The following is a 27,009-nucleotide window of genomic DNA, read 5'->3' as shown; positions in this document are numbered from 1 at the left end:
CCGGAAGTCTATATATAAAAATAGTTCCTTTTTTTTCTTAGTTAAATCAGTGTGGGTCTAATAAATTGGTGATCCACTTGATATGAAGCAATACCATCATTAGGGTATTCCTTCTAGCTATATTTGTTTAGCAAAAACTGTAGTGAAAGATATATGAAGATAATAGAGTTTTGGTATGCAAACTTTGATCTTAACAAATCCTTTTAGATATATAGAAGAAGAATTTAGTATATATTTTTGTAAAAGAATTAGAGGATACCAATTATTCTTTATTAACATAAGTATATATTTTACCTATCCAAAACAAGAAAATAGTTGAACCCAAAATCTCTTCCTTTTCTCTTTCCAATCTTTATTCTATGTCACCTTTATAACTCCAATAGTTACCCACGTGTTTTCCTTACTCATAGATTTGCATTTAACCATTAACAATGGATCAAACATATCAAAGTTAAATCATCACAACTTTACATGTCCATTAATCCCCACTTCTATAAACATTGGTTTAAAACAAATAAAGAAATTCTAAAGATACATAATTAAGTATAATACCAGAAGAGTAATGTAGGGCAAATTAATGTTTAAGTCACAAACAATTATTAGGTAAATAATTGATAAGAAAAAATAAAATAAAATAATATAAATTTCACTATAATATCTTGTTTAATAATATTAATTATTTTAATATAATAAAAATAGTAGTGATAATAATTAAATAATTAATTATATTATTAAAAAATATTAAATAACAATTAAAAAAATTAATCAGTGACTATAATTTAAATATTATTTTATAAAAAAAATTATTAATATCTATTATGAATAAAAAATTATAATCGTTGTAAATTCAAATTGATATTTAATCTAAACTACTAAGAATTTAATCTCTAATTTACCATTTTAAATATTAATATAGATACTAAATCTTTAATAGTTAATATTAGAAATCAATTTAAATTATAATTTATAAATTAATTATAATTTTTTATTTATAGTAAAAATGATTTTAAATATCAATAACTTTTAGTTTATAATTTTTTTCACAAAAACTAATTGTATTTAATGATTTTAATAAAACCCTAAAGACAACAATATCTAGAATAAAAAATTTACACCCAATAATGATATATAATAATATAGAGTAGTCACCAATAATATTGTCGATGACTTTAATATGTAGTATAATAATGATGATACTTTAATATATTAAATAAAAAAATCAAAGTATTTGAATATTTTATTATAATTTGACAAAATAATTACCATATCTTATATGATCATATGTTAGTTGCTAAACCGTCTTTAAATAAATAATTTTTTTATACTTTTAACGTATATTATGATTAAGAATTTTATGAATTACTTATTAATATTTAATACTGTTGATACTATAAATGAAATTAATTTTATATATATAACTAATAATTGTAAAAAAAGTACAGGTATCCAAATGTGCAACTATTTTTAAGGAATCTTCTGAATTTTTAGGCAAGAATATGAAAAAGAAAAACTATATTTTAAGGAATATAATATTCTTTCATATTTTTTCAAACTGACTTGTGTTAGTGTACTTATATCACTTTACTTTAATAATTAAATATCTCGAGGTTTTGAAAGTTAATATGAAGAAAATGACATTTTCTTCATTACCATTGTAATACACTGTGTCCTGAATTACCAATAAACAATTGCAAATTTCATTCTAAAATATAGAAAGTAAATAATCTATCAATTGTGAGTTCTTTTCCATTCAAAATTGATTTACCATTTCATTATTTAGAAAATAGAAAAGTACAAATAGTAGAGTTTTTTATTTAAACTAGCAGTTCTTAAAAAAATTCTTTTAAGTGAAATGAAAATTAATATAAAATTGCATAAATTTGAAAAAAATAAACAATAAATTCTAATGAAACAATTAGATTTTAAGAAAAGGTTTTCATCTTCATGTTGAAATGAATTTGGTTACTTTCTGAATGAATTGAAAAAGAAAAATCATATGTATTTTGAGTTTTTCTTTGCATAAATAAATCTTCGAAAAGAAATGCCCGAAATTTATGGAGATATTTATCTTTTAGCGGTTGTAATTTTCTATTTTTTTATAAATTCTATGCTTAACTTCATAATAACTTTTTCTTAATATTTCTATAATTTTATCCAAATAAAAATGTTATTCTTTTTCTTCTGTATATTTACTTTACTTTTATCCAGATTGAAGAGGGAAATTGAGATAAATGATCCTTGATTAATATTTTTATTAACTTTTATAAAGACCGACCCAAAATTAATTCTAACACTATTTTTTATTTTATTAATTCAGTTTCTAATTAAAAATAATATAAAATACGTGAAATTTTACTTTATCATGGGCAGCCCACAGTTTTGCAACTGATGAACAGAAACCTGTTGGCTGTCAGAGCCAAAGTTAGTGTCAGTTTTACCTTGCCTCCACGTTATCTGATCACACCAAGAAACATTCAAATTTAACTTTTGCATTCAAGTCCCTTCACTTTGCACTTTTCCTCTTTCACGCTGTTCATCAATAAAAATTTAATTTTGTATATCTAAAAGATGTTTTAGATACAAAGGAACCTTAATTTGTATAAAATGGTTACTTCTGAAAAAAAATCCAATAATTGAGTATATTTTTAAATGTTTTTCTTCACAAAATATTTATAGAAGAAAAAATCTAATTTGCTTATTACTTATTTCTTTATAATTAAGTTAAAATTAATTTATATATAAGTTTAAAATAAAATTTAAATCAATTATACTTTTTGTGAACACTTTCACTTCTAAAAAAGTTATACAATAATACATATTTTCATATAATTATTTCACAATTCTTTTACCATTTTAATTTTTTAGTCAAATAAATTTTAATTGTGTTCCTAAAATTACTAAAACATCAACTAGATATCATTAAAATAATATTCCTAGACATTATTAAAATATAATATATTTAAGAATAGAATTACGTACAAAATATCAACTCGTGTTTTTAAAATTAAAATTAGTACAAATTTAAATTAAATTAGGTAAAAGTTAAACAAAACCAGATAAATTAAAAAGAATACAAAATAACTTATCTATTTCATTTAAAAAAAATCTAATTTTTTCCTTAAAAACTTACAGAAATCTTAAATATGAAACACGTTTTTTTTCTTTTTTTACATGTATGGTGAAAAGACTAAAATGTCTTGCAGTAATAACGGAAAAGCAGGGGTCAGCAACGAAAATACGTAAAGAAAAAACCCCAATCAGAAAATAACGAAACCATGTCATCTTCCAACTCTGCCCTTTTCATGACTCTCCTATATAAACATTGTTTGAGTAAAGTAAGGTTTGCAAAACCAGAGGGTCCATCCCTTCTCTCTTCGAGAAATCCCAACACTAAACCGTTTCTTTGCTTCTCTCTCTAAAATGGCGGCAGCTTCTAGAAAATCAAGCGGTCCAGTCCTCCGAACCCTCTCGCCAGTCGGAAGATTTCGCAGTTCCCGGCCACCGTCAGCGTCTTATTCTTCCACCGCCTTAGCCTCTCCAACCTCAACCCTCTCCACACGCTCCACCACCTTCTTCCACCGCTCCAGGTCTCCCACACGTGTCAATTTTTGCGGTTCTTCCGCTTCTGCCCGTTTCGGTTCAATCTCCCCGAACCGTTCCATTTCGGTCGCCGCCACCAGCGCTGGCGAGGTGGTCAAACGGCAGAGCCACCACCAGAAGCGGACCTGCATGTGCTCGCCGTCGACGCATCCTGGCTCGTTCCGGTGCAGCCTCCACAAGAACTTCGGCTCTCGCCCGGCGCCACCGCAGTATGCGCCGAATCGGTTCAACGTGCGGCGGTCGGCGATGACGAACTTGCTCGTGAAAAACCGCGGCGCGGAAGGCGACCTCGTTAAGAGAGCCTTGGCGTCCCTGATCCGGCCATCGTCGCATCAGCAGCGCCGCCGCGGTGACTTCCGGCGACAACCGAGCAGGCTGTCTCTCATGTCCAAAGCGGAAGAACATTCGTGAAGGTCTTCAATTTTGTCAACTCTCTGATTCGCCGCAACAGATTCAGATTTGGCGGCTTGGTCAAACGGTTGGGAACGGATTAAGTTTTTTTGTTACTTCTACATCCGATATCCATAAGATCGTTGTTTGTACGTGTACATAATCTGGAATTAGAATATACCAAAGTAATAAATCTAAAATAGAACACGAATGATATATTAGTCAGTGGCTGCCATTAATGGCTATGCTTCAAGTTCTGATCCTAATTTCAACAAAACAATTTTGTTTATGATCGTCACTCAGTAGTTAAACACCTCTAAATCATATCTACTATTCCTCTGTCTAACTCTAAATTCTAAATTATATCTACTATTCCTCATTCTGACTCTAAATTCGATGTTTTCACCAAGTTCAACAATAACGTCACAAACAACAAAGACCGGGAATAATAGTGATAAATAAAAAAGCCTTAAATGTATATTTGAGTCGTTTTTTTTTTTTTTAATTTGGTCATTATTTTAGTTTAGTGTTTAATTAAAATTTAACTTTTGTTAATTTGATCTTTTCTGCGAACTGCGTTTAAACGGTTAGCAGTCACATGCCTTTTTCTGTTTTTCTTTTCTTTTTTAATTTTTTTATTGTTTTTAAATTTAAATTTTAAAAAGTTGTATATGTATCAAATCACTGTTGTATCACATGATGTTAGTATATGTTAGTTTGTAATTATTTTCCGTTATATTCGTTATTCTTATTCGATTAGTCATAATTTTAATTAAAATCGAATAATTTTATTCTTTCTGAGATTAAATTTATTTATTTATAAATATTATATTAATAATATTTTTATTTATTATTTTTGAATTTCAATTAAAAATTATTAAATTTAATTATAAATTAAATATAATTTTTAGATTTAATTTATTAAATCTAATATTTTATTTAAAATATTATTAAAATATAAACAATTAAATGTTTTAGAAAAATATACTAACATTTCTAAAATTGAAATTTGAATCTAAAGCAATTAATAACTTTTATTATGTTTTAGATATTTAAACCTAAAATATTTTATATTTAATTTTAAATTTTTAAATATTAGTATTTTAGAATATAATTATTAGAAAACATTTACTAATTATATTTAAATCTAATAATTTATAATTAAATTAAAAAATAATTAATAAAAATATCAACTTTATAAAAAATATTAATTGTTTATAAAAAAGTTAGATGTCCATTTCAAAAGAATAAAATTACTTATTTTTTTGGCAAACAAATTTAAGACTAATTTAAACAAAAGTAACGAATATAGGAACATAATTGAACTAAAATAACGAATATATGGACTAAATTAAACAAAAGGAAATAACACACCCACAAAATAACATTGACACTTGGTAACTTGATACATGAATAATTAAAAAAGTTAATTTAAGAAAATAAAAAAATTAGGAGTTGACACATGGCATACACGAATCACAAACGTTAACTATTTAAATATCGTTAGCAAAAAGACCAAATTGACCAAAATTAAGATCTAATTTAATATTAAACCAAAATGAGGATCAAATTGAACGAAAATGATGAAAATAAGAATCAAATGTATATTTAAGCCAATAAAAAATGATGACATAAAATAAGTTAATACTTAACAAAGACAAGTGAAAAGATGACGATTATAAATGATCGACTCTTTTGTTATTCTTTTCAGCTTGGTATTTAGCTTCATTTTAGTTTTAGTGGTTGTGATAATTATGTACTAACTTTTAAACTTGAGCTTTATCTTAGTACCACTTAAAAGAATTCACTTAAAATTTAAGAATTTGTCAACAGGCTTATCGAAGATTTGACATGAATACTCTTACAATATTACATCATGTGTTATGTAAATCACTTAAAATTTTGTTCTTTTTATACAATGATTTTAATCACTATAAACTTTATAAACTTTACAAACTTTTTAATGTCTCTACTATCTTTCTTATCAAATTCTTTGTCTTCAATTTGGTCTTTACTTTTATAATTTCAAACTTACTTTTATTGGCGATTAGAACATTATCAACATATGTGAAGTGATTTTTCCCTACAAATTTGAGATAACTATAATTGTTATATTTATTTTTTATGATTGTTCTACTAAAGTGAATCCATCTCTTTTTTCATGGTATTTTGAGTTTTCTCCTTGTTGGTTATATTGAATAATATGCTTGTAGGCTCATCATCGTAATCATAAAAAAAAAAACCATTATTTGTTGAAACATAATGATCTGTCTGGTTGACTCTTTGTTTAATGAAATCAACCTGTTAACTTTGTTTTCAATTGATTGAAAATACATGTTCCAGAAGTAATTGTATACTGAGTTATTGGTCATTGTGATTCAATCAAAAGTGTTTATATAAGTTTAAAAGGAACTAAAATTTTTTAAAAGGCCAATTCAACCTCCTTCCTGACTAATTAATTACTTCTTTCATTACTTACATCCCAACCAACCTTCTACATATCTGCATTGACAGATCTCACTCTACTTCCATCAATTCCCTCATCCTCTTCAACCTCAATCTTCATCTCTATTTCAAAATCCACACACAACAACACCTCCACCTTAGCTTCACCCAAATTACTCTAACCTCCAATTTGAATCTTCACAAATAAAAAAGTGTCATAAGGCCAAATTGTATAAGTTTGGTCAAATCTAAATAGACCACAAGTGAACAAATAGCCTGTAAACTAAAAAACTACGTTTTTAGCTTCAATCACTTCATCATTAAGATTTTCCTTGTAATAATTTGAAATAAATAGTCCATGTCATTTTCTAGACAATTGGATTCCATCTTCCAAGTTGTGATTTGATTAAAAACAATAACAGTGTAGTGTTTCTCTACTAGCTTCAACCCTATGATTGATTTGATTAAAAGCATTAACAATGTAGTGTTTCCATAGTGGCTTCAACCCTATGAAGAGAGCAACATCTAGGAGGGTAAAGGAAACATATCCACAAGAAAGTTTGATTCAATGGATGCAAAACTATAACTAACATCGATATATTAAAAGAGATATCGAATCTATTGAGTTGAATGAGATTAAAGATTTCAATGTTGCTTAACTCTTAAACAACTTCTAGTAGTAGTTAGTTCTTAGTAGTGAGACCAATATAATAAAACTTAGAGGTTGTATATCCACAAAGTTATCCTAATTTATTAATTATTAATTAAATTTGAGAAAAAATTGAAACAAATTGAGATATTTTTAAATGATTTAGATAAATGTGAATAAAAATAACTTGTTGGCACATAGATCCATTGATCAAAGTGGGAGTCATAATTTTGAATTAAAAGAACAAAAATCGAATAGTTGAGAAAGGGACAAAAGGGCTTTAAGCTTAACAAAATTATAAAAGTCAAAGATGAAACTACTTTTAAAGAAAATCTACGATGAAGTTGCTTTAATTGAGGTACAAGTTATTATAAAGAATGTGGGAAGATGCTGAAAATATACTCATTCTCAGACAAGTGTCTTCTCATAAACCACTTGTGAGTCTTTGACTTCAATGAAATATTTTCACTGCAAAGAACAGACACAATAGGCAAATAAATAAGAATCTAATGTGAAATTTTGGGTGGAAAAATATTCATATAATACTAATAATTTTGTTCCGTCGTTGAAAATTCTAATGAAAAACTCAGTTTGATGATCTGTTAACCAAAATATATATATATCAAGTTATTAAGTTTATTTTCTTTATAACTTAAATTAAATTTAAAATTCTTCATCAATTTTAATATTTTCAATTAAGTTTTTATTATTATTATTTATTTATTGGATATTAAAAAAAGTGTAGTGTATAATTAAGTTTCATTAAATAATGTAACTATTATCTTGTTTTTTTGTCTTCATGTATAAAAAATTGTGATGTTATGTAATTAATAAAACAATACTTATTATATAAAATCACAAAAATCTTAACTTTTTTTAACACGTGAAAATGGGATAAGATAAAAGTTACGACAATTATTTAAAGAAAACATTAAACGATACTCAATGATCGAAAAATATGAAACTTTTAAGTACTCGATAGATAACAATTTAATGAAAATTCAATTAAGAATATACAAATTTACAAGAGACTTGAAACTTAATTAAACTTTTCTCTCTTTAGTGTTACATCTTTATATATATGTTTATATTTGTTTTTGTTTTTATGTTGCTCTTTTCAATTCTAATTTTAAAATTTTAAGTATTACATCCTTATAAGTTTAGATTAATTCCTTTTTTTTTATGTTGCCCTTTCAGTTCTAATTTTAAAATGTCAAGTTGGAAGTTTAATCCATGTTCAAAATAAACTTTCACTTTTTAAATCGTTACTTCATTTTCTTAATGATTTAACCATTATCTAGTTTTACTTATATATGTTAAATTTTTAAAACCAGATCTTTGAAAATAAGCATAAGAACCTCTCTCTTTTTTATGTTGGTGGCCAAACTTAAATTTATTATTTTTGAATAAGATTATTAATCAGTATTGCACTTTCATCCATTTAAATAAAAAACCACGAGATTGTTAGCCTAAATAATTACAAAAAAAAAATTATAATTGATATTTATTTTAAGTTTAAGTAAGTTAATATATTTATTCTGTGCGTAAAACAACTACATATGTAAATACTAACCCTTAAACACGATAGAATTTAATCTAATATACTATTAGGTTAAAGAATCTAAGTTTAGGCATTACAATTTCATTGATTTGTCAGTTTTTTATTTGTACGTTACTCCAACGTATAGATTTTTTTTTTATATATAGTTTATTAGCATCCATTATTAGGAAGATATATGAACTCAACCACACATGTTACTAAAAGTGTCAATATCGATAGTGAAGTTCTTGAACAATGTTACTAAAAGTTTGAACAACATTAGCAAGTGTGAATAGGTGAGTTGACACTTTCACGTTCTCTGCAAATTGAAAAGGTTGTTTTGTGACCATACCATTTGCAATGTCTCAATTCTGTGGGATGTTTCTGATTTCAATCAAAAGGTGGTGCTGTTTTTGCTGTCATATTCAGCCCATTGTTTGCATACAATACAGAGAATACTCAACGTGGGTAAGTGATTAATTATAAAGTTAGATGGAAAATATTTTTAAAACTGTTATCATTATAAAATGCCATGAGTTATCACTATTTATTTACGTAATTTTTTTATTTGATAAACAATATTTTCTGACATAGAATAAGAGATAATATAAGAAAATTGGAGTTCTGGTTGAAAGCGGTTAATGTTGATAATAGGTATGTGAGTTGGCAATGAGTCTAAAGGAAGACATTGTTGTCCTTTAGTGGAGAAACATGTTTTGGTGATATGGTTTTGTTGATTCTATGTGCATGCATGCATCATTATCTCATTAGAGAGGGAACCTAATTACAACATATGTATCAATTATTTTACTTTCAATAATTTATTATAGGTTACTTTTTTGTCACTTTGAGACCAATATGGAAAAATTATTATAGAAATCAGATTGTAGTTTGATTTTTTTTTTCAAAAAAAAAATATGATTAATTCACTGGAAAATGGAGTTATAAAGATTTCAATTATAATGACTATCACACATGTGTTATGTAATAAAAGGTTACAATAGGTTATACTTTATTTTGTAAAATTAAATTAAATTTAAAATTTATATTTTAACATGATATCAGAGTTATAAATTAAAATTTAATTGTGTAAAGTTTGTTTATTAAATCTATTATTTTACTTGTTATTAAATCAAATTTATCCATTAATATTTAGTTTTATACAAGATTTTGTAAGATAGAGTTAGATTTAAAATTAAATTTTGGTTAATAGAAAATATATATGTTCATTTAAATCTTAAGTATGGGATAAATAAAATTTATGAAAAAAGGTTGAGCTTTGTAGTACGGTGAGAATCAAATTTTGGTCGGATGATAAACATTAATGTAAAATTATAAAGTTATTTTTTTTTTCTAAGTGAAATGGAAGGGAAACTTTGTTGGAATGCACAAATTTGATTGAAGTAGAAGTTGTGAAAGATATGGAGATTGCAAACCTCTATGCAAACCACTACAAATGAAGAACATAGTCTTCACGTATTGTTGAGAATGCTTATATATAGGAGTTGAATGTGGAATCTTAAGAAAATATTTTAGGAGTCTCAATTCTTTTATAAGTTTACAAAAATTTTAAAAATATCAAATATATATTAAAATAAAAACAAATTGTTTATATTTTAATTTATACATATGTCAAAAATATATTAGAAGGCTAAATCCTTTGAAGAATAAGTAAGCTCAACACATTCTTATGTAATTTTAGGGTGCTAAAATACTTTATATTGAATATATGTAATACCGATAAGGGGAATATGATAAAAATAAGAAATATAGTTTGTGTTCGTATTAGTGTCACCTATTTTCTTTTTAAGTTTCTATTTTTTCTTTGATAATTTATTTTCATTGTTATCTATAATTTTTGAGTTATTTATTCTTAATTTTCAGTTTTTCTTTTTCCATGTTATATTTGATGTTCTTATTTTGTATTACTTTCATAACTTTAGTTTTTCTTTTTCTTTTTCTCCAAATAAGTCATATTAGGTATTATTATAAACTTTGACATCTTAGCTAAGTTGACATCTCAAAGTTCATCAATTATTTTTCATCACATGAAAATTTATTAAAAAGAAAAAATAAAATAAACGAATACAAAGTATGGGGGACAACATCTAACTCATATGATAAAAATTACACCTCATGAAACACATGCAAACTATATCTATTATGAAAAAAATCTAAATAAATACGTGGAGGTAAAGTATTCAACCACATATCTTGTTTTCTATATATGAATTAAAGTTAAATTAACTAACTTATCAACACAATGATTTTCTTCACAAAAAACATGAGAAACTTTGAAGTGGACATGCTTACAAAAGTACAAGCATCGACATAATCTCCCTCAAATACTATAAGGAACCACTCGTTTATCCGAAAAATCATGATACACTAAAGAAGAATCACTTTCCAACCAAAGCCTTTGAAAGTCCTCCCTCCATACATGCTCCAATGCATAAATGACTCCTATAAATTCAACATAAATAGAAGTTTGTACTTTAACAAAGTTAAAAAATTACTCACATATTCACCTCGACTTCCACTAAAAATACCAACACAGGAAGATAAATCAGGACAACCCCTAGTTGCACATCAATATTCACCTTAAACCAATTGACTGTTAGTATTATGGTGTTTGATTTAGTCCCACGTCGCTTAAAATAGTGAGATGTGGTTCTCTATTTTACTATATAAGAGACTCTATGTAAAGCTTTAAGATACACCAGAAATACAAATACTTCCTAGTGTAGTCGTGGACGTAGACATACACATTGTACACCGAACCACGTTAAATTCTCTATGTTTATTTTTCTCTCCTTTATTCTTTCCTTTATTGCCTTGTTCCTAACAATTGGTATCAGAGCCATTTTTCTTAGTATGCTCTGTGGTTGTAGCATTGTCTGATCTTCCACATCAAAAAGATTTGGTTTCTATTTTTTCTTCTTGGGGATCTCAGTTTAGAGAAGTAGTGGGAGCTTTGGTCAAAAGCAGCAACATGAGCTTTGGTCAAAGGCAGCAGGAGCTTTGGTCAAAGGCAATAGGAGCTTTGGTCAAAAGCCGCAACAGGAGCTTTGGTCAAAGGCAGCAGGAGTTTTGGTCAAAAGCAGCAGGAGCTTTCGTCAAAGCAGCAAGAGCAATGGCATTGGAAGAAGGGAATGTGAGGATTGAGAAGTTTGATGGCAGTGACTTCGGGTTCTGGAAGATGCAGATAGAGGACTACCTGTATCAAAAGAAGTTGTATCTACCCTTAACAGGGCAAAAGCCAACTGACATGGAGCAGGCGGAATGGGATTTGTTAGATCGGCAGACACTCGGTGTGATCCGGTTGACATTAGCCAAGAATGTTGCATTCAACATCATGAACGAGAAGACAACCGTAGATTTGATGAAGGCATTGTCAAATATGTATGAGAAGCCATCTGCAGCCAATAAAGTGTATTTGATTCGCAGACTAGTCAACCTAAAAATGGGTGAAGGTAACTCGATTACTAATCCTATTAGTGAATTCAATACAATTATTGCGTAGTTGACATCAGTGCATATAACATTTGATGATGAGGTGAAAGCATTAATCTTATTATCATCTCTTCCGGAAAGTTGGAGTGCAACTATTACTACAATTAGTAATTCTGCAAGTAATAGTAAGTTGAAGCTTGATAACATTCGTGACTTGATCTTAAGCGAAGATGTTCGCAGGAAAAGTTCAGGGGAATCTTCCAGTTCTAGTTCTGGTTCAGCATTGAGTACTGAAACTAGAGGAAGAAGTAGCTAGAAAGGTCGTAATCAAGGTCGAGGCAGATCAAAGTCTAGAGAGAAATCAAAACTAAAATTCCGGAATGATATCACTTGTTGGAATTGTCAGAAAAGGGGTCATTTTACAAATCAATGTAAGGCTCCAAGGAAGAACAACAACAACAAGAGGCAAGATAGTGATCAATCAGCAAATGCAGCAACTGATGAAATTGAAGATGCACTATTATGTAGTCTAGATAGTTCTATTGACTCATGGATTATGGACTCAGGTGCGTCATTTCATACTACACCTTCCTTAGAATTATTATCTAACTATGTTCCAGGAAAGTTTGGAAAGGTCTACCTTGCAGATGGAAAATCTCTTGATATTATAGGAATAGATGATATCAATATCAGAACCTCTAATGGAAGTGTGTGGACTTTGAACAATGTCAGACATATTCTTGCCTTAAAGAGAAACTTAATATCTATAGGGCAGTTGAATGATGAAGGTCATTACACCACCTTTGGAGATGGACACTAGAAAGTAATGAAAGGTAATCTTGTTGTTGCTCGTGGAAAGAAGCGAGGATCTCTTTACATGATTGCAGATGAGGATATGATATCAGTTGCAGAAGTTGGCAACAGTTCCTCTTTGTGGCATCAGAGGCTTGGGCATATGAGTGAGAAAGGAATGAAGCTCATGGTCTCAAAAGGTAAAATACCTAACTTGAAGCATGTTGACGTTGGACCTTGCGAACATTGTATCTTTGGAAAGCAGAAAAAGGTTAGCTTCTCCAAAACAAGTAAGTCGTCTAAAGTTGAAAGACTAGCACTAGTGCATACAGATGTTTGGGGGCCAGCTCCAGTGAAATCTCTTGGAGGTTCACAGTATTACGTAACATTCATTGATGACTCTACAAGAAAGGTATGGGTTTATTTTCTTAAAAATAAATCTGATGTGTTTTCTGTGTTTAAAAGGTGGAAACAGGAGGTTGAGACTCAAACAAGTTTAAAGATTAAATGTTTGAAGTCTGATAATGGTGGAGAATATGACAGTAATCAATTCAAGGAGTTTTGTTCAGAGAATGGGATCAGAATGATCAAGACGGTTCCAGGAACACCAGAACAAAACGATGTGGCAGAAAGAATGAACAGAACCTTGAATGAGAGAGCAAGATGTATGAGAATCTAGTCAGGATTACCCAAGGTATTTTGGGCTGATGCAATAAGCACAGCAGCCTATCTCATAAACAGAGGACCATCAGTTCCTTTGGGCTATCAGTTACCTGAAGAAGTATGGTCTGGAAATGAGGTAAACCTTTCACATCTGAAAGTTTTTTGTTGTGCTTCATATATTTTGTTGAACTCTAATAGTAGAGATAAATTGGACCCTAAGGCAAAGCGATGTTATTTCATTGGCTATGGATCTGACATGTATGGCTACAGGTTTTGGGATGACCAAAACAAGAAAATTATCAGAAGTAGAAATGTTACTTTTAATGAAAACATGTTCTATAAGGACATAACTGCAGAATTTGCAAATAAAAAGTCAGAGCAGGTATCATTAGAAGAAATTTCAGAAAGTGATGTAGCCAACAGAAGGCAGAATACAGAAGTAGAGCCTGAGTCAGAGTCCGAGTCAGAATTTGGGTTAGAACCTGAACAGATAGTAGAGTCAGTAACTCCTGAATTACCTACTAGAAGGTCTAGCCGAACAATTGTAGCACCACAAAGGTACTCCCCTTCATTGCATTACTTGTTGTTGATTGATGCTGGTGAGCCAGATCATTTTGTTGAGGCTATGCAGGGAGGTGAATCTATTAAGTGGGAGCTAGCAATGGAAGATGAGATAAAGTCTCTTCAGAAGAATAAGACATGGTCTTTAACCAAGCTTCCAGAAGGAAAGAAGGTTTTGCAAAACAGGTGGGTCTATCGGTTAAAAGAAGAACCAGATGGCAGCAAACGATATAAGGCTAGACTCGTAGTGAAAGGGTTCCAACAGAGACAAGGAATTGACTTCACAGAAATTTTCTCTCCTGTTGTCAAGATGACTACCATCAGAGTTATCTTGAGTATAGTAGCTGTAGAAAATCTTCATCTGGAGCAGTTAGATGTGAAAACTGCATTCCTACATGGAGATCTTGAGGAAGAAATCTTTATGGCACAACCAAAAGGTTTTGAAGTACAAGGCAAAGAGAATATTGTATGCAAGCTTCATAAAATTTTGTATGGGTTAAAACAAGCATTGCGACAATGGTATAAGAAATTTAATGAGTTTATGAGAAACTCAGGATTTCACAGATGTGAAGAAGATCATTGTTGTTACGTGAAGAAATATGTTGATAGTTATATCATTCTTGCCTTGTATGTTGATGACATGTTGATTGCTGGTGCTAATATGGCAGAAATTGACAGGTTGAAGAAACAATTGTCAGAAAATTTTGAAATGAAGGATCTTGGTCCAGCCAAGCAAATTCTTGGTATGAGAATTTTCAGGGATAGATTTAAAGGTATTCTAAATTTATCTCAGGAAAAATATATAGAAAAATTGCTTAACAGGTTCAATGTTGGAGATTCTAAAACCAGGAATACACCTTTGGGAACTCACTTAAAGTTCTCAAAAAGACAATCTTATCAGACAGAGGAAGAAGAAAATCACATGTCTAAAGTGTCATATGCATCTGCAGTAGGGAGCTTGATGTATGCTATGGTTTGCACCAGACCTGATATAGCACATGCAGTGGGAGTTGTGAGCAGGTTTCTATCCAATCCCGGAAAGGAGCATTGGGAAGGCGTGAAATGGATATTGAGATATTTGAAGGGCACTTCAAAGATGCATTTGTCCTTTAAAAGAAGTAATCTCACTTTACAGGGGTTTTCTGATGCAGATTTGGGAGGTGATTTGGATGGTAGAAAGAGCACAACATGTTATATTTTTATGTTGGGTGGCACAGCTATCAGTTGGAAGTCCAAACTTCAAGGAAGAGTCTCCCTTTCAACCACTAAAGCTGAATATATAGCTATCTCAGAAGCAGCAAAAGAGATGATATGGTTGAAGAATCCTCTAAAAGAATTAGGAAAAGGGCAAGATGAACCTTCATTGTTCAGTGACAGTCAAAGTGCCATTTGTCTTGCTAAAAATCCAATTCTTCACTCCAGATGCAAACACATTGAATTGAAGTATCATTTTATCTTAAACTTGATAAATATGGAGATTTGATTTTGTTGAAGATTCCAGGTGCAGAGAATCCAGCTGATATGTTGACCAAGACTGTCACAACAACTAAGTTGAGGCTTTGCATTGCCTCAACTGGCCTTCGAGAAAATTGATGATGAAGGCACTACACTAGGTGGTAATGTAAATCAAATCCTAAGTGGGAGAATTGTTAGTATTATGGTGCTTGATTTAGTCACACATCGCTTAGAATAGTGAGATGTGGTTCTCTATTTTACTATATAAGAGACTCTATGTAAAGCTTTAAGATACACCAGAAATACAAATACTTCCTAGTGTAGTCGTGGACGTAGGCATACACATTGTACGCCGAACCACATTAAATTCTCTGTGTCTATTTTTCTCTCCTTTATTCTTTCCTTTATTGCCTTCTTCCTAATATTGACCGATGAGATTTGTCATATTACTTTCATAAATGAAATTACCCTACCTTTCCTAGTTTGAATATTAAAAATTTTCAACACCAAAAAATCAGAAACAGGATCACGCATAAGCTTCTTAGATTTATTTTCAGCCATATGCACTCCTTAATTTAAGAAATACTAGAAGAAATTACAATTGGATCCTAAAACCTACTATGATTTCTCATCCTCGAAATCATACAAATAACTATAGTAATGGTAGACACTTTAAAGCAAAGGACTACAAAGAGACTTCATAAATTGAACAACCAAATTCAAAGAAGAAATTGAAGAAAAGCTTCTTTCAACCAATGTCACAATCGTATAACAATATAACAATGAAAAAAAAATGAGAGAAAGATTCAACATTATTGTTTGTGTTCCTTGTTATTCTTCGCTTTAAAAAACTTAGAACTTTAAAAATATTTTTAATCTCATTTTACATGTTAAAAAAAATTCACTCTATCATAAATAATCTCATTGGTTTGGAAAAATGCTCGACAAAGAAGAGCTAAAATCCTTTTAAGTGTTCTAATAAAATTTGACAACCAAAATTCACAACATTTTCTAAATCAAAGGATTTATTTGACATTAGTATCGCATTGTTCTTTGGTAAGCTTTGAAAGCATGAATTGAAAAGGATTGGACTTGTTCAATAAGAAGTGAATGACAAGAAAAAATAAAACGGTATAAATATAGATAAAAAATAGAATAAATAAAGTGATAGTCTTTGTTAAAACATAATATGATTCTTTTATATTATGTTTTGTATCCATTTGAAGTTCACGAGCAAACTTGTAAACTTATAAATGCTTATGAGATGTTTTTTTTTATTATTTGTAAACTAATAATGTTTGGAATGAATCATATGTAATTAGAAGATGAAGTAATTTTGTTAGATTGTATTTATAACTTTTGTGTGAAGATGAATGATAAATTATATCTAGAGATATTGGTGTTATAAATATTCATGTGTATTTGAATTGTAATTAATTAGTAGCTTACTTATATTTGTATTTGTCTTGTCTTATCATGACTATTTTTATTGTATTTAGTATGGTACAAGAAAATGTTGTACATCTTAATTGTTCTAGACAATCCTAGAAAATTTTATAATTAATTTATTTTTCTTGTGAACACTTTTGTATATAGTTTTATAAGTTTAACTAATTTATATATCAATTTATAAACTAAAAATAATTGGTAATTAAAATAGTTTCTAAATTGGTTATTATAATGAATTGATCTCTAAATTGATCATTAACATTAACTACTGAAGTTTTAGCTATCCAAAAAATTGATCTTTAAATTTGTGGTATTTGTGATCAATTTAAATATAAATTTAGAACTCACTCTTGAGTACTTAAATTTTAAACTCTGACACCTAGTGAACTAGTTTTTGTTTTTATTTTATTTTTGTTAGATTCTCCTATTGTATTTAAGTCTTAACATTAAATTATTTAAATCTAGAAAAATAAATAAAATAATATAAATTTTACATGGAGAAAAATATGAAATAAAAAAAAATAAAGGTTCAAGGAGAAAAAATAATAGTAGAATTAGCAATGAAGGAAATACACTGGGTCATAGATTAAACTTCACAGACTGAGCCTAGTATGGCCGAAGCCCAGTCCATTTATACTTGATATAGGGCCTTTTTCTCCTTAGGTTTAGTCTTCTTCCTCCACATTTTCTTCAACGTGGTATTTTCTTTTAATTATAGAATGTCAAATAAAAAATACTCTCTAAATTATACAGTTCAAAATGCATTCTTTTAATTTTTATAATTTGAAATATATAATTGTGAATATATTTTAAAATGTATAATTTAAAATATATTTTTTTTATATTTTAAATTATATATTTCAAAATATAAAATTAAAAAAATTATAAAATTTAAGTATAAAGAGATTCATGAATAAATTATGGAAGTGCAGGAAGATAGTGCCCTTTCAACAACTTCATCAACCTCTTATAAAAACTTGCCTAAGAGTGATAAAAACAAAAGGTTTGTTTAAGAGTTTGCCTCATATTTATGGCTACCTAAAAAGATTACATACGTCTAAATATGCTAATAAACTTGTGTTTATATATAAATTATTGTACCAAAAGTATAGACTAACAAAAGTATAGTTTCAAAATATTATAAATTTGAATTCAAGAAGTGAATGAATTTCAAAAGATAATAATTATGATATACAATATAATAAAAAAATACCGTATTATTTTACATTTTTTTTTCTTTCAAAATTGTCTTATAAACTATATTAATATTATTTTCATTTTACTGTTTCTACATATACAGTAGATATGATGAAAAAAAAAAGGTAATGATATTGAAATTATTTATTAGATATTTATAAAATTACAGGGGAACTCCATACTTAAAATACATAAGAGTTCACACCTAAAATATAAATGAATAATACATGACAATATATATTGTTTAAATTATTATATAATTATAAATTGTTATGCATGGTAAATTTATTAATATTTATAATAATTCCTAGTATTTCTAAGTTACTTCAAAGATTATGATTAATCGACCATATAATCAAGAAACAGACCTATTATACTCATAAAAATACATGGTTTGTAATATTTTATTTTATTTTAACAAAAATAGAGTCGTGCCGTAACGTAAATAAATAGCATTAAGTCAAAAAGTGTCGGTAGCTGGTAACAACCTCTTAGGTTTCTTTTTTTCAATTTTATTGCTGGTATTCAATTGATGGGGTCTTATTTTATAAATAAGTTAATTATATCAATAATAACTAATTTAATGCCATAATTAATAATATATAAATAAAGCTCTACTTTACCCTATTTTAGTGATGGACAAAGAGAGATGAAATTTTTATTCATTTTGCAATTAAGGTTTTTTGAATAGATTTTTTTATACATAATATTTTTTAAGGTTTAATTATATTCTTAGCTACAGATTTTTGTTCTTCAAATTAAAAAAAAATAATGTATCCCTAAAAATTAATTTTATATATATATATATATATATAATTTTAATTTCTAAAGACGAAAATACTACTTTTTAATATTTTGATTTAACATTTATTTATTTTAATTTTTTTATTTAATATTAAATAGATAATCTTTAAGATTTGAAATTTATTTATTTTATTGTCAAGGTTGTGCTTATTGGCACTAAATCACGTTCAGTGAACAATTTGTTGAATAATTCAGTAAACCTTTATTGATTTTTATAATTAAGTTTCTTAATGATTTTCTATTATTCCATTAAACTATGATCTATATATAATATATAGAGACTGTTACGTGAATAGATATTAATACACCATATCTTATAAGATTGTATGTGTATAAAATCTTCTAATATTAATAAAAATATTTTTTTTATCTTATTATTGTGATGGTTGCGAACTAAGGATGACAATGTGGATCAGTCATGTCCGTTTAAGTCTGTCCTGTACTTGGTTCACAAAATACGGGTTGGACTGGTCCATCCCGTATTGAAAATGCAAGTTGAAAAATCTGGTTCATCTTGATAAGTTCTGATCCACGGACCAACCCGCTTTTTTTATTTAAATTTCTGGTGATAAAGTTTTTAATGTTCAACAAATTGAAAATTTTTAACAAAATCACAAAATTAAGCTAAGACTTTAGAAAGTTTAATGATAAATTGATAATTTACTATTTTCATCATATTCATAATCATATTTTGATGTATTTTTCAAATTTTATTACATTCAAAAATACATAACACTTGTGTTATCCAGTCATAATGTGGAACGGTCATGTAGGAGTCGAAAATGAAAGTAATTAATATACACAAATACAAGATTTTTTCTATGGAAATCACAAATTATAGATTATTTGGGTCAGACTTTTGTGAATTAGCTGACTTAATATCTTTAACCGTCCCATATTTTTTGGCGATCTGCGGGCTGGTTTACCGAGCCAAGTCCAAATTGTCACCGCGATTACGAATCTAACATTATATTTCTAAACTAGTTTAAAATACTGATATCAAATATTATAATATAATAATTAATTTAACATCTTTATCAACCTCTAGGTAATCTTCTGCTAATTTTTCAGTTATTTTTGTATAGTGTTTGAATTGTTTAAGTCCTTTTCCTATTTGAAGTAGAATCAATCACACTTGCACTAAACCAAACTCTGTGTTGGCAAAATGTGCTCATATTGCGTGGTGTTTATGTTGCTATCCCAAAATAAAGTGCCTTTCTTTTTATCTTATCATCATCTGGATATGGTGAGACAACCATTACTAAAATGACAAAAAACTAATCAAGTTATGATTATATTTATGTTTGTTTCAACAATAAAAATTTATGTTTTGTCTTTTTCAGATCTGGGTATATTTGTATATACGCGTTTATATTTTTCTAAATATTTTTTTCAAAAAGTAAAATTTACAATAATAAAAAAATGATATTATTATTAATTTAATATTAAAGATACATATAATAATCAAGAAGTATCATTCATATTTTGAAAAGCAATCCCCACTAAATAACTATTTACAAATTCTATTCTTATTTTTTAAGACTACAATTTATCCGTTATCACTCATACTGAATTTCACTATATTTAACATATTTAATTTAAATAATATTTAATGAATATATATACTCATAGAAGGAAGAAATAAACGAGAGAAGAAAAAAAATCAATTAATAAATAAGACACCAAAGCAAAGAAAAAAAGAAAAGAAAAGAAAAAGAAAAAGCAATGGCATGACATGCTCCTTTGACCTTGAGAGCATGATCCACCATTTGCATCCAATCCAATCATCTTCCATCTATCACCTTTCTTCTCACTTACCCCACAACTCAACATCCTAACTATCTTCTACTCTTTTTTCTTAAATACCTTAATTAGTTAATTATACCCTCTCTCTTTGCCTCAACCACTTCTCAATTTTAGTTCAAAGAATAAGGGAAAAAAAAAATTACACCTCTTGTACCGGTTGACAACTTATTTTTAGAGGAGTTTTGATCATTAAGAAAGTTAACTTTTGTATATATAAACAAAAAAAGGAGACTGAAGTAGTGGAGGTAAAGTGTGTGTAAAATTTAGTTCGTTACACTTCAAGAAAATCTCCCATTAACAATCAATTTTAGTAAGTAAAAATTCTTAATTACTATAGTGACAAATTTAGATACCAATTCATAAAATAAAAGCTATTGATCATTAAAATAGTGAATATTTTGAATAAAAAGTTACAATTGGTCTCTAGATTGGTCTTTAAATTTAGATACCAAAGTTTTGGCTACCCAAATAATTAGTTTACAAATTAATCACTACAAATCTTAGATACAAGATTTTGGCTACCAAAATAATTAATTACTAAATTAATTTGTAATTAATTAGTAACTCATTTAGAGACCAATTATAAGTTTTGATTCGTAATATTGACTATTTTAGTAACTATTAATTTTTTAGTTGTAAATTGACATCTAAATTAATGACTAATAATTTTTTATCATTAAAATTAATTATTTAAGAGTTTTCTTACAGTGATATCAAAATATATAATCCAAAAATAAGTTAACTTGATCTTAACTCAAATTAAAAAAATAATATTATAATGTTTAAATTAACTTAAAATTTAATTGAGTTTAAGTCTTTTATAAAAATTTGAGTATTTTTAATTAAATATTTATTAAAAAAATATTCTAATTTTTTTTTGAGTGTGCTAATAACCCCTTTTCTATTTGCTGATGCATAGGAAGAGAACTCTATTATTTTGTATGTTTTATTGTTTTTATTTTTACTGAATAACTTGTTCCTATTCTTATTTACCTCAAAATTAATTAATCACTAGTAACATGAGTTTGAATATTATATAAATTTGGGGAAATGTTTATATTTAAGAAGGGGAAATGCCTATAAATTTGACAAAAATTGCATTTTAGTGTTAAATTCATAATTGAGTATAAAATAGCACAATAATGTATTTTTGGTTTCTGTCTAGTTTTTAATTTGTGATTTTGATTTTCTGTATTTATGTCACGATTTTAGTTTCTAAATTTCAAAAATTGACGTTTTTAGTAAATTAAAACAAATATCATCTAGAAGTTTCACATTAATTATAAAAAGATAATTTTATAATATACAAATGAGTTACAAATCTTATTTTACAAGCTGATTTTTTAAAATTGAATTAGATTTAAATTCCCTTTTTAACGATCTATATCACCTAGTTTATGTTTTACTTAAAATAATATACATAAAAGAAAAAAAAACCAGTATAATATGTTTTTCGTTGGATCGGTAAAAGTTAAATTAGGATAATTCTAACATAAATTTACGTTGGATTTATAGTGGTGAGATGGAAAAGATTTTTTTACGTCTCTGATTGCTATATGTTCAATGTCAAACATTTCTTTCTCAAATCTCATCGTACAAACGTTGCTACTGCGACTTAGGTTTTTACTCTAACGATGAAGTTCTTTTGGAGCTTGCATTGGTAACCAAAAGAAGTGATTTTATACTCTTTAATGGTGATTTTCTCATCAAACAACTCTTTCTTAATTATTTTTTGCATTGATGTTAGCTCATATTCTTTTTCATATATACTATGACTTGATTATTTTTGGGAAGCTCAATCATATATAAGTATATCATGAATGTCCTTTTTTTATGTTAAGTATGTTTTGTGATGAATATCGAAATTTTTATAATTAAATGTCTTAAAACTATTAAAAAAACTAGTTTGTTAGCATAAAGTGCAGTTTATATTCTAAAATTCGATAGAAAAACAATGTAATTATTTATTAAATTATATTAAAATTTATTAGACTTTTAAATTTTAATTTTAAATGTTTATTGAGCGAACTTTAACTCCTATTTAAAATTTAGTGCAAATAACTAAATATTAACTGTTCTTTTAAATCTTATCCAATTAGATAATTTAAAAATTATTTTTTATAATGACGAGGTAGTTCATGAATCAATGCTCCTCAAAATTGATTCTTGTGCAGCTCACGTGTTCCTGTTTGGTTAATGGCACAAAAGTTTGAACAAATAGTGTTTCTTATAAAACACCAGGGCAAGTAGGAAATCTTAGAAAACATCCAATTACATAATTTTTTCTTCAACAATTTATATTTTCTAAATACATTATTTCATGTTATTAAAAATAAATTACAAAAATTATTTATATTACTAATACAAAAATAAATTCTAATAAGAGTGTATATTATAAGTATTAATTTATGATACTATTTTATAATAAAACAGTTTAAACATCAATGTTTAAACAAATACATAATACTAATTATCAGGGTAAAAAAGATAAGCTTTTGTAGCGTTTTTTTTTTCTTTCTGATAGTGTATTATAATTGAAATAAATGTTTTAATTTCTAGGAGTTTACTTAACTGCCGTAAAGTTATTATTTTACTATATTTTTTTATAAGCTTAGATTTTTAAATCATTAAATTTTTAAACCATATATATTTTATTGTAACTTATTGTTTAAGATTTGAAAATAATATTTAAAATTACCAGATGAAATAAAATTTAAAAATATATGTCAACGATTTTAAAATATTTAACTTTTTTCTCAGAATAGTTTCTCCCTTTGTCTATTTTTTCACCTTATCTCAAAACTTTCTTTAAATCCTAAATTTTCAAATTTTCCTTCGCAACGTTTCATACTACACACTAACTCTCTTTATATACCCACTTTAACATACAGAAGCCAACAACAACAATCATTCCAAATCCACCTCAAACTCTACATAAATTTCATTTCCGCACAACTATAACGTGCAAAATCAAATAATAATAATTGTTTTAATATCATAAGAATTTTCTTATAATTTATTCGTTTGAATGTTTGAATCTTCCCGTTTTGATCACGTGAAAACAAGGTTAACATAACCGTTATTCTAATCCACATTCTGAAACATTCATAAATATTACAACATTATGCAATGTAAAAACATGGTAATGGGGAAAATTTTTCCTAAAAGTAAAGAAGGTTGAATAATATACCTTGGTTGGTGGCAATATTGATATTTGACACTGACCGAGACAGTAACCGCTAACTCCGAAACACAAAACAGAACCAGTTAAGGTGAATCTGGTTTTCAATGGAATCACTTTTCTCCCACATCGCATCTCTTCCCTTCTCTCTCTCTCTCCATAAAAACGACATCACAATCACACAAACATCAAAAAGTGTTTTTCTTTCCTTCACTCACCTTCACAATCATGCACCAAAACTAAAACAGGTGTGTTAAAACCGTGAATTCAATAGCTTTACTTACCCCATGTTGAAGGAGAAGGGAGGGAGCCGGCCGCCGTGGGTGGGGCTGGGCGCCGCCGTCTGGGTTCAGATCGCGGCGGGGAACACCGTCACCTTCCCTCTGTACTCCCACTCCTTGAAATCAGTGCTGGGTTTCGACCAGCGCCACGTCACGCTCCTCGGTGTGGCCGTCGACGTCGGCGAAAACTTCAGCCTCCTTCCCGGCATCGCCTGCAACAAGTTCCCCCCTTGGCTCATCCTCCTCGTCGGCTCCCTCTCCGCCTTCCTCGGCTACGGCGTTATCTTCCTCGCCGTCTCCCAGACCCTTCCATCCATCCCTTTCTTACTGGTCCGTAATATTTCTCACTTACTCTTCATTCTGCTTCCATTTCTATTGCTCAGATAACTAATCCAGTTAGAGTGGTTCTATTCTAAATTGATTGTCTCTGATGTTGTTAGTCACAAAATTTCAGGGATCAAAATAATTAAATTTAAAACTTGGACAGGCTTCTTTTGCCGAAAATTTAGCGACTGTAATTTTTACTGATATGTGATGGTTGCAGCTATGGTTTTGTCTACTTGTTGCCGCAAACAGTACTGCGTGGTTAACCACCGCGGTTCTGGTGACCAACATGAGAAACTTCCCTGCTAGCAGAGGCTCTGTCGCCGGGATTCTGAAAGGTTATGGGGGGCTTAGTGCTGCCGTTTGGACCGAGATTTACAGCATTCTGCTTCATAACAGTTCTTCTAGGTTTCTCCTGTTTCTTGCCCTTGGTATTCCTGCTATCTGCTTGAGTATGATGTTTCTCGTTAGGCCCTGTACGCCGGCCACCGGTGATGACCCTGCGGAGCCTTACCATTTTCAGTTTGTCCAAGTTTCCAGTGTGATCATGGGTGTTTACCTTCTTGTCAGTACCATACTTGGTAATATCTACCCCTTCAGCGATGCTGTTTCGTATGCTTTGGTGACCGTGATGGTTCTCCTTCTCATGGCTCCGCTTGCTGTCCCTTTGAAGATGACACTGTTTCCAAGGAATGGGACCAAATCAGAGCAACAAGTAGGGTCTTCTGAGTCTCTTACTCAAGGGAAAGACGAGAGTGCGGCGCCGCTGCTGGCATCTTCATCGGCAGCGGCACTTGGGAGTTTCAATGATCAGGATGATTCGCCTGAGGTTTCTGAGCTTCTTGCCTTGGGTGAGGGGGCTGTGAAGCAGAAGAAGAGAAGGCCTAAACGTGGAGAAGATTTTAAGTTAACTGAGGCTATAGTGAAGGCTGATTTCTGGCTTCTGTTTTTGGTCTACTTTGTCGGCGTCGGCACTGGGGTTACTGTTCTCAATAATCTGGCCCAAATAGGTATTGCCCGAGGGGAGGAAGACACCACCACCTTGCTTTCAATTTTCAGCTTTTGCAATTTTCTGGGGCGGCTTGGTGGAGGAGTTGTATCAGAACATTTTGTCAGGTGAGTCACACTCACACATGCTGAGAAAATTGTTTTACATACAGTTTTTACCTGCATAAGTTACAGTATCAATAGATGACTAAGTATTGATACTTCTTAATCCATGTTTTTTGACGTTTTTCAGGACAAGAACAGTTCCAAGGACCGTGTGGATGTCGTGCACGCAGATAATTATGCTCATTGTATACCTTCTGTTTGCCTATGCTGTCAGTGGAACCCTTTACGCTGCAGTTGCATTCCTGGGCGTCTGTTATGGTGTGCAAATCTCCGTGATCATCCCCACAGTTTCTGAAGTTTTCGGTCTGAAGCACTACGGTGTACTGAGCAGCGTGATGGGGTTGGGGAATCCAATTGGAGCAGTGCTGTTTTCTGTTCTGCTAGCGGGGAACATATACGATAGTGAGGCAGCAAAACAGCATGGTATAGGGCTTCTTGATTCTGGTGTTTCGTGTTTGGGTCCAAATTGCTTTAAGCTTACCTTTCTCATTCTTGCTGGGGTGTGTGCTGTTGGCATCATCTTGAGCATTATCGTGACTTTGAGAATTAGGCCTGTTTACCGAATGCTTTATGCTGGAGGCTCTTTCAGGCTCCCTCAGACATCTTCAAGTCACTAAATCTGCTGAATTTCATCACTGAATAAAACTCAGCCCTTCCTAGTTTCATTACATACCAGTTCTGCTGTTTTTGCTTTTCATCTGTCAGTGGTGTGCATTGTACATGTTACTGGACATTAACTGTAAGGTCCAAAATTTTGGTCGTATTTGTGTGTTAGTCTTAAAAGGATTGAGGCCAATTAATATGCATTGACAGTCACATACTGTAATGTGATGATACTCTTATTACTTAATCTAGAGAAAAACATTGAACTTAGAATGATCTGGGATATGTTTGTGCTCTTTGTTGGATTTTATGCTCCAAACCTTTTGTCATATAGACATGAATTGTGAGCTATTTTTTAATATTTATCTAGTGTGCAAGCTCCTCGTTGGATTTTTTTAACATCTAATGTCAATTTCACAACCAAATGTGCAAGACTGGGTTGGTGTCTACTGATAAAAAAAGGCTTTTTTGACGTAAATGTCTAGAGCAGATGCAGTTCGATCATTATTACAAACCAAGTTGTCTTATATTAATCACAAAATCTTACCTTTTTGTTTTAACACACGAAGCCACGTAAATATTTCGTCTCTCTCTGTTGTGCTTGTGTTTGGGCTGCCATGATGTCTTCATTTCAAAATGCATATATTATTAAGTTTTTGCAACACAAACACAACCACGCGAACATTTTCTGAAAAAGCACAGC

General features: G+C 29.4%; 2 protein-coding genes across 2 annotated transcripts; both read left to right on the top strand.

The window, feature by feature from the left end:
• Positions 1-3,338: 3,338 nt before the first annotated feature.
• LOC114162518 lies at positions 3,339-4,288 on the top strand. The gene has a single exon (XM_028046438.1). The coding sequence runs from the start codon at positions 3,421-3,423 to the stop codon at positions 4,009-4,011; it is 591 nt and encodes a 196-aa protein (XP_027902239.1). The 5' UTR covers positions 3,339-3,420; the 3' UTR covers positions 4,012-4,288.
• Positions 4,289-24,044: 19,756 nt separating this feature from the next.
• LOC114163790 (protein NUCLEAR FUSION DEFECTIVE 4-like) lies at positions 24,045-26,669 on the top strand. Its single transcript, XM_028048112.1, has 3 exons — positions 24,045-24,596; positions 24,811-25,706; positions 25,831-26,669. Exons 1-3 carry the CDS (start codon positions 24,273-24,275, stop codon positions 26,318-26,320), a joined length of 1,710 nt encoding a protein of 569 aa, XP_027903913.1. The 5' UTR covers positions 24,045-24,272; the 3' UTR covers positions 26,321-26,669.
• The last annotated feature ends 340 nt before the right edge of the window (positions 26,670-27,009 follow it).

The sequence above is a fragment of the Vigna unguiculata genome, chromosome 9 (assembly GCF_004118075.2).
Source record: "Vigna unguiculata cultivar IT97K-499-35 chromosome 9, ASM411807v1, whole genome shotgun sequence".
NCBI classification, from domain to species: domain Eukaryota; kingdom Viridiplantae; phylum Streptophyta; class Magnoliopsida; order Fabales; family Fabaceae; genus Vigna; species Vigna unguiculata.
The sequence above is the reverse complement of the archived record's forward strand: the minus strand, read 5'-3'. Positions and strand labels throughout refer to the sequence as shown.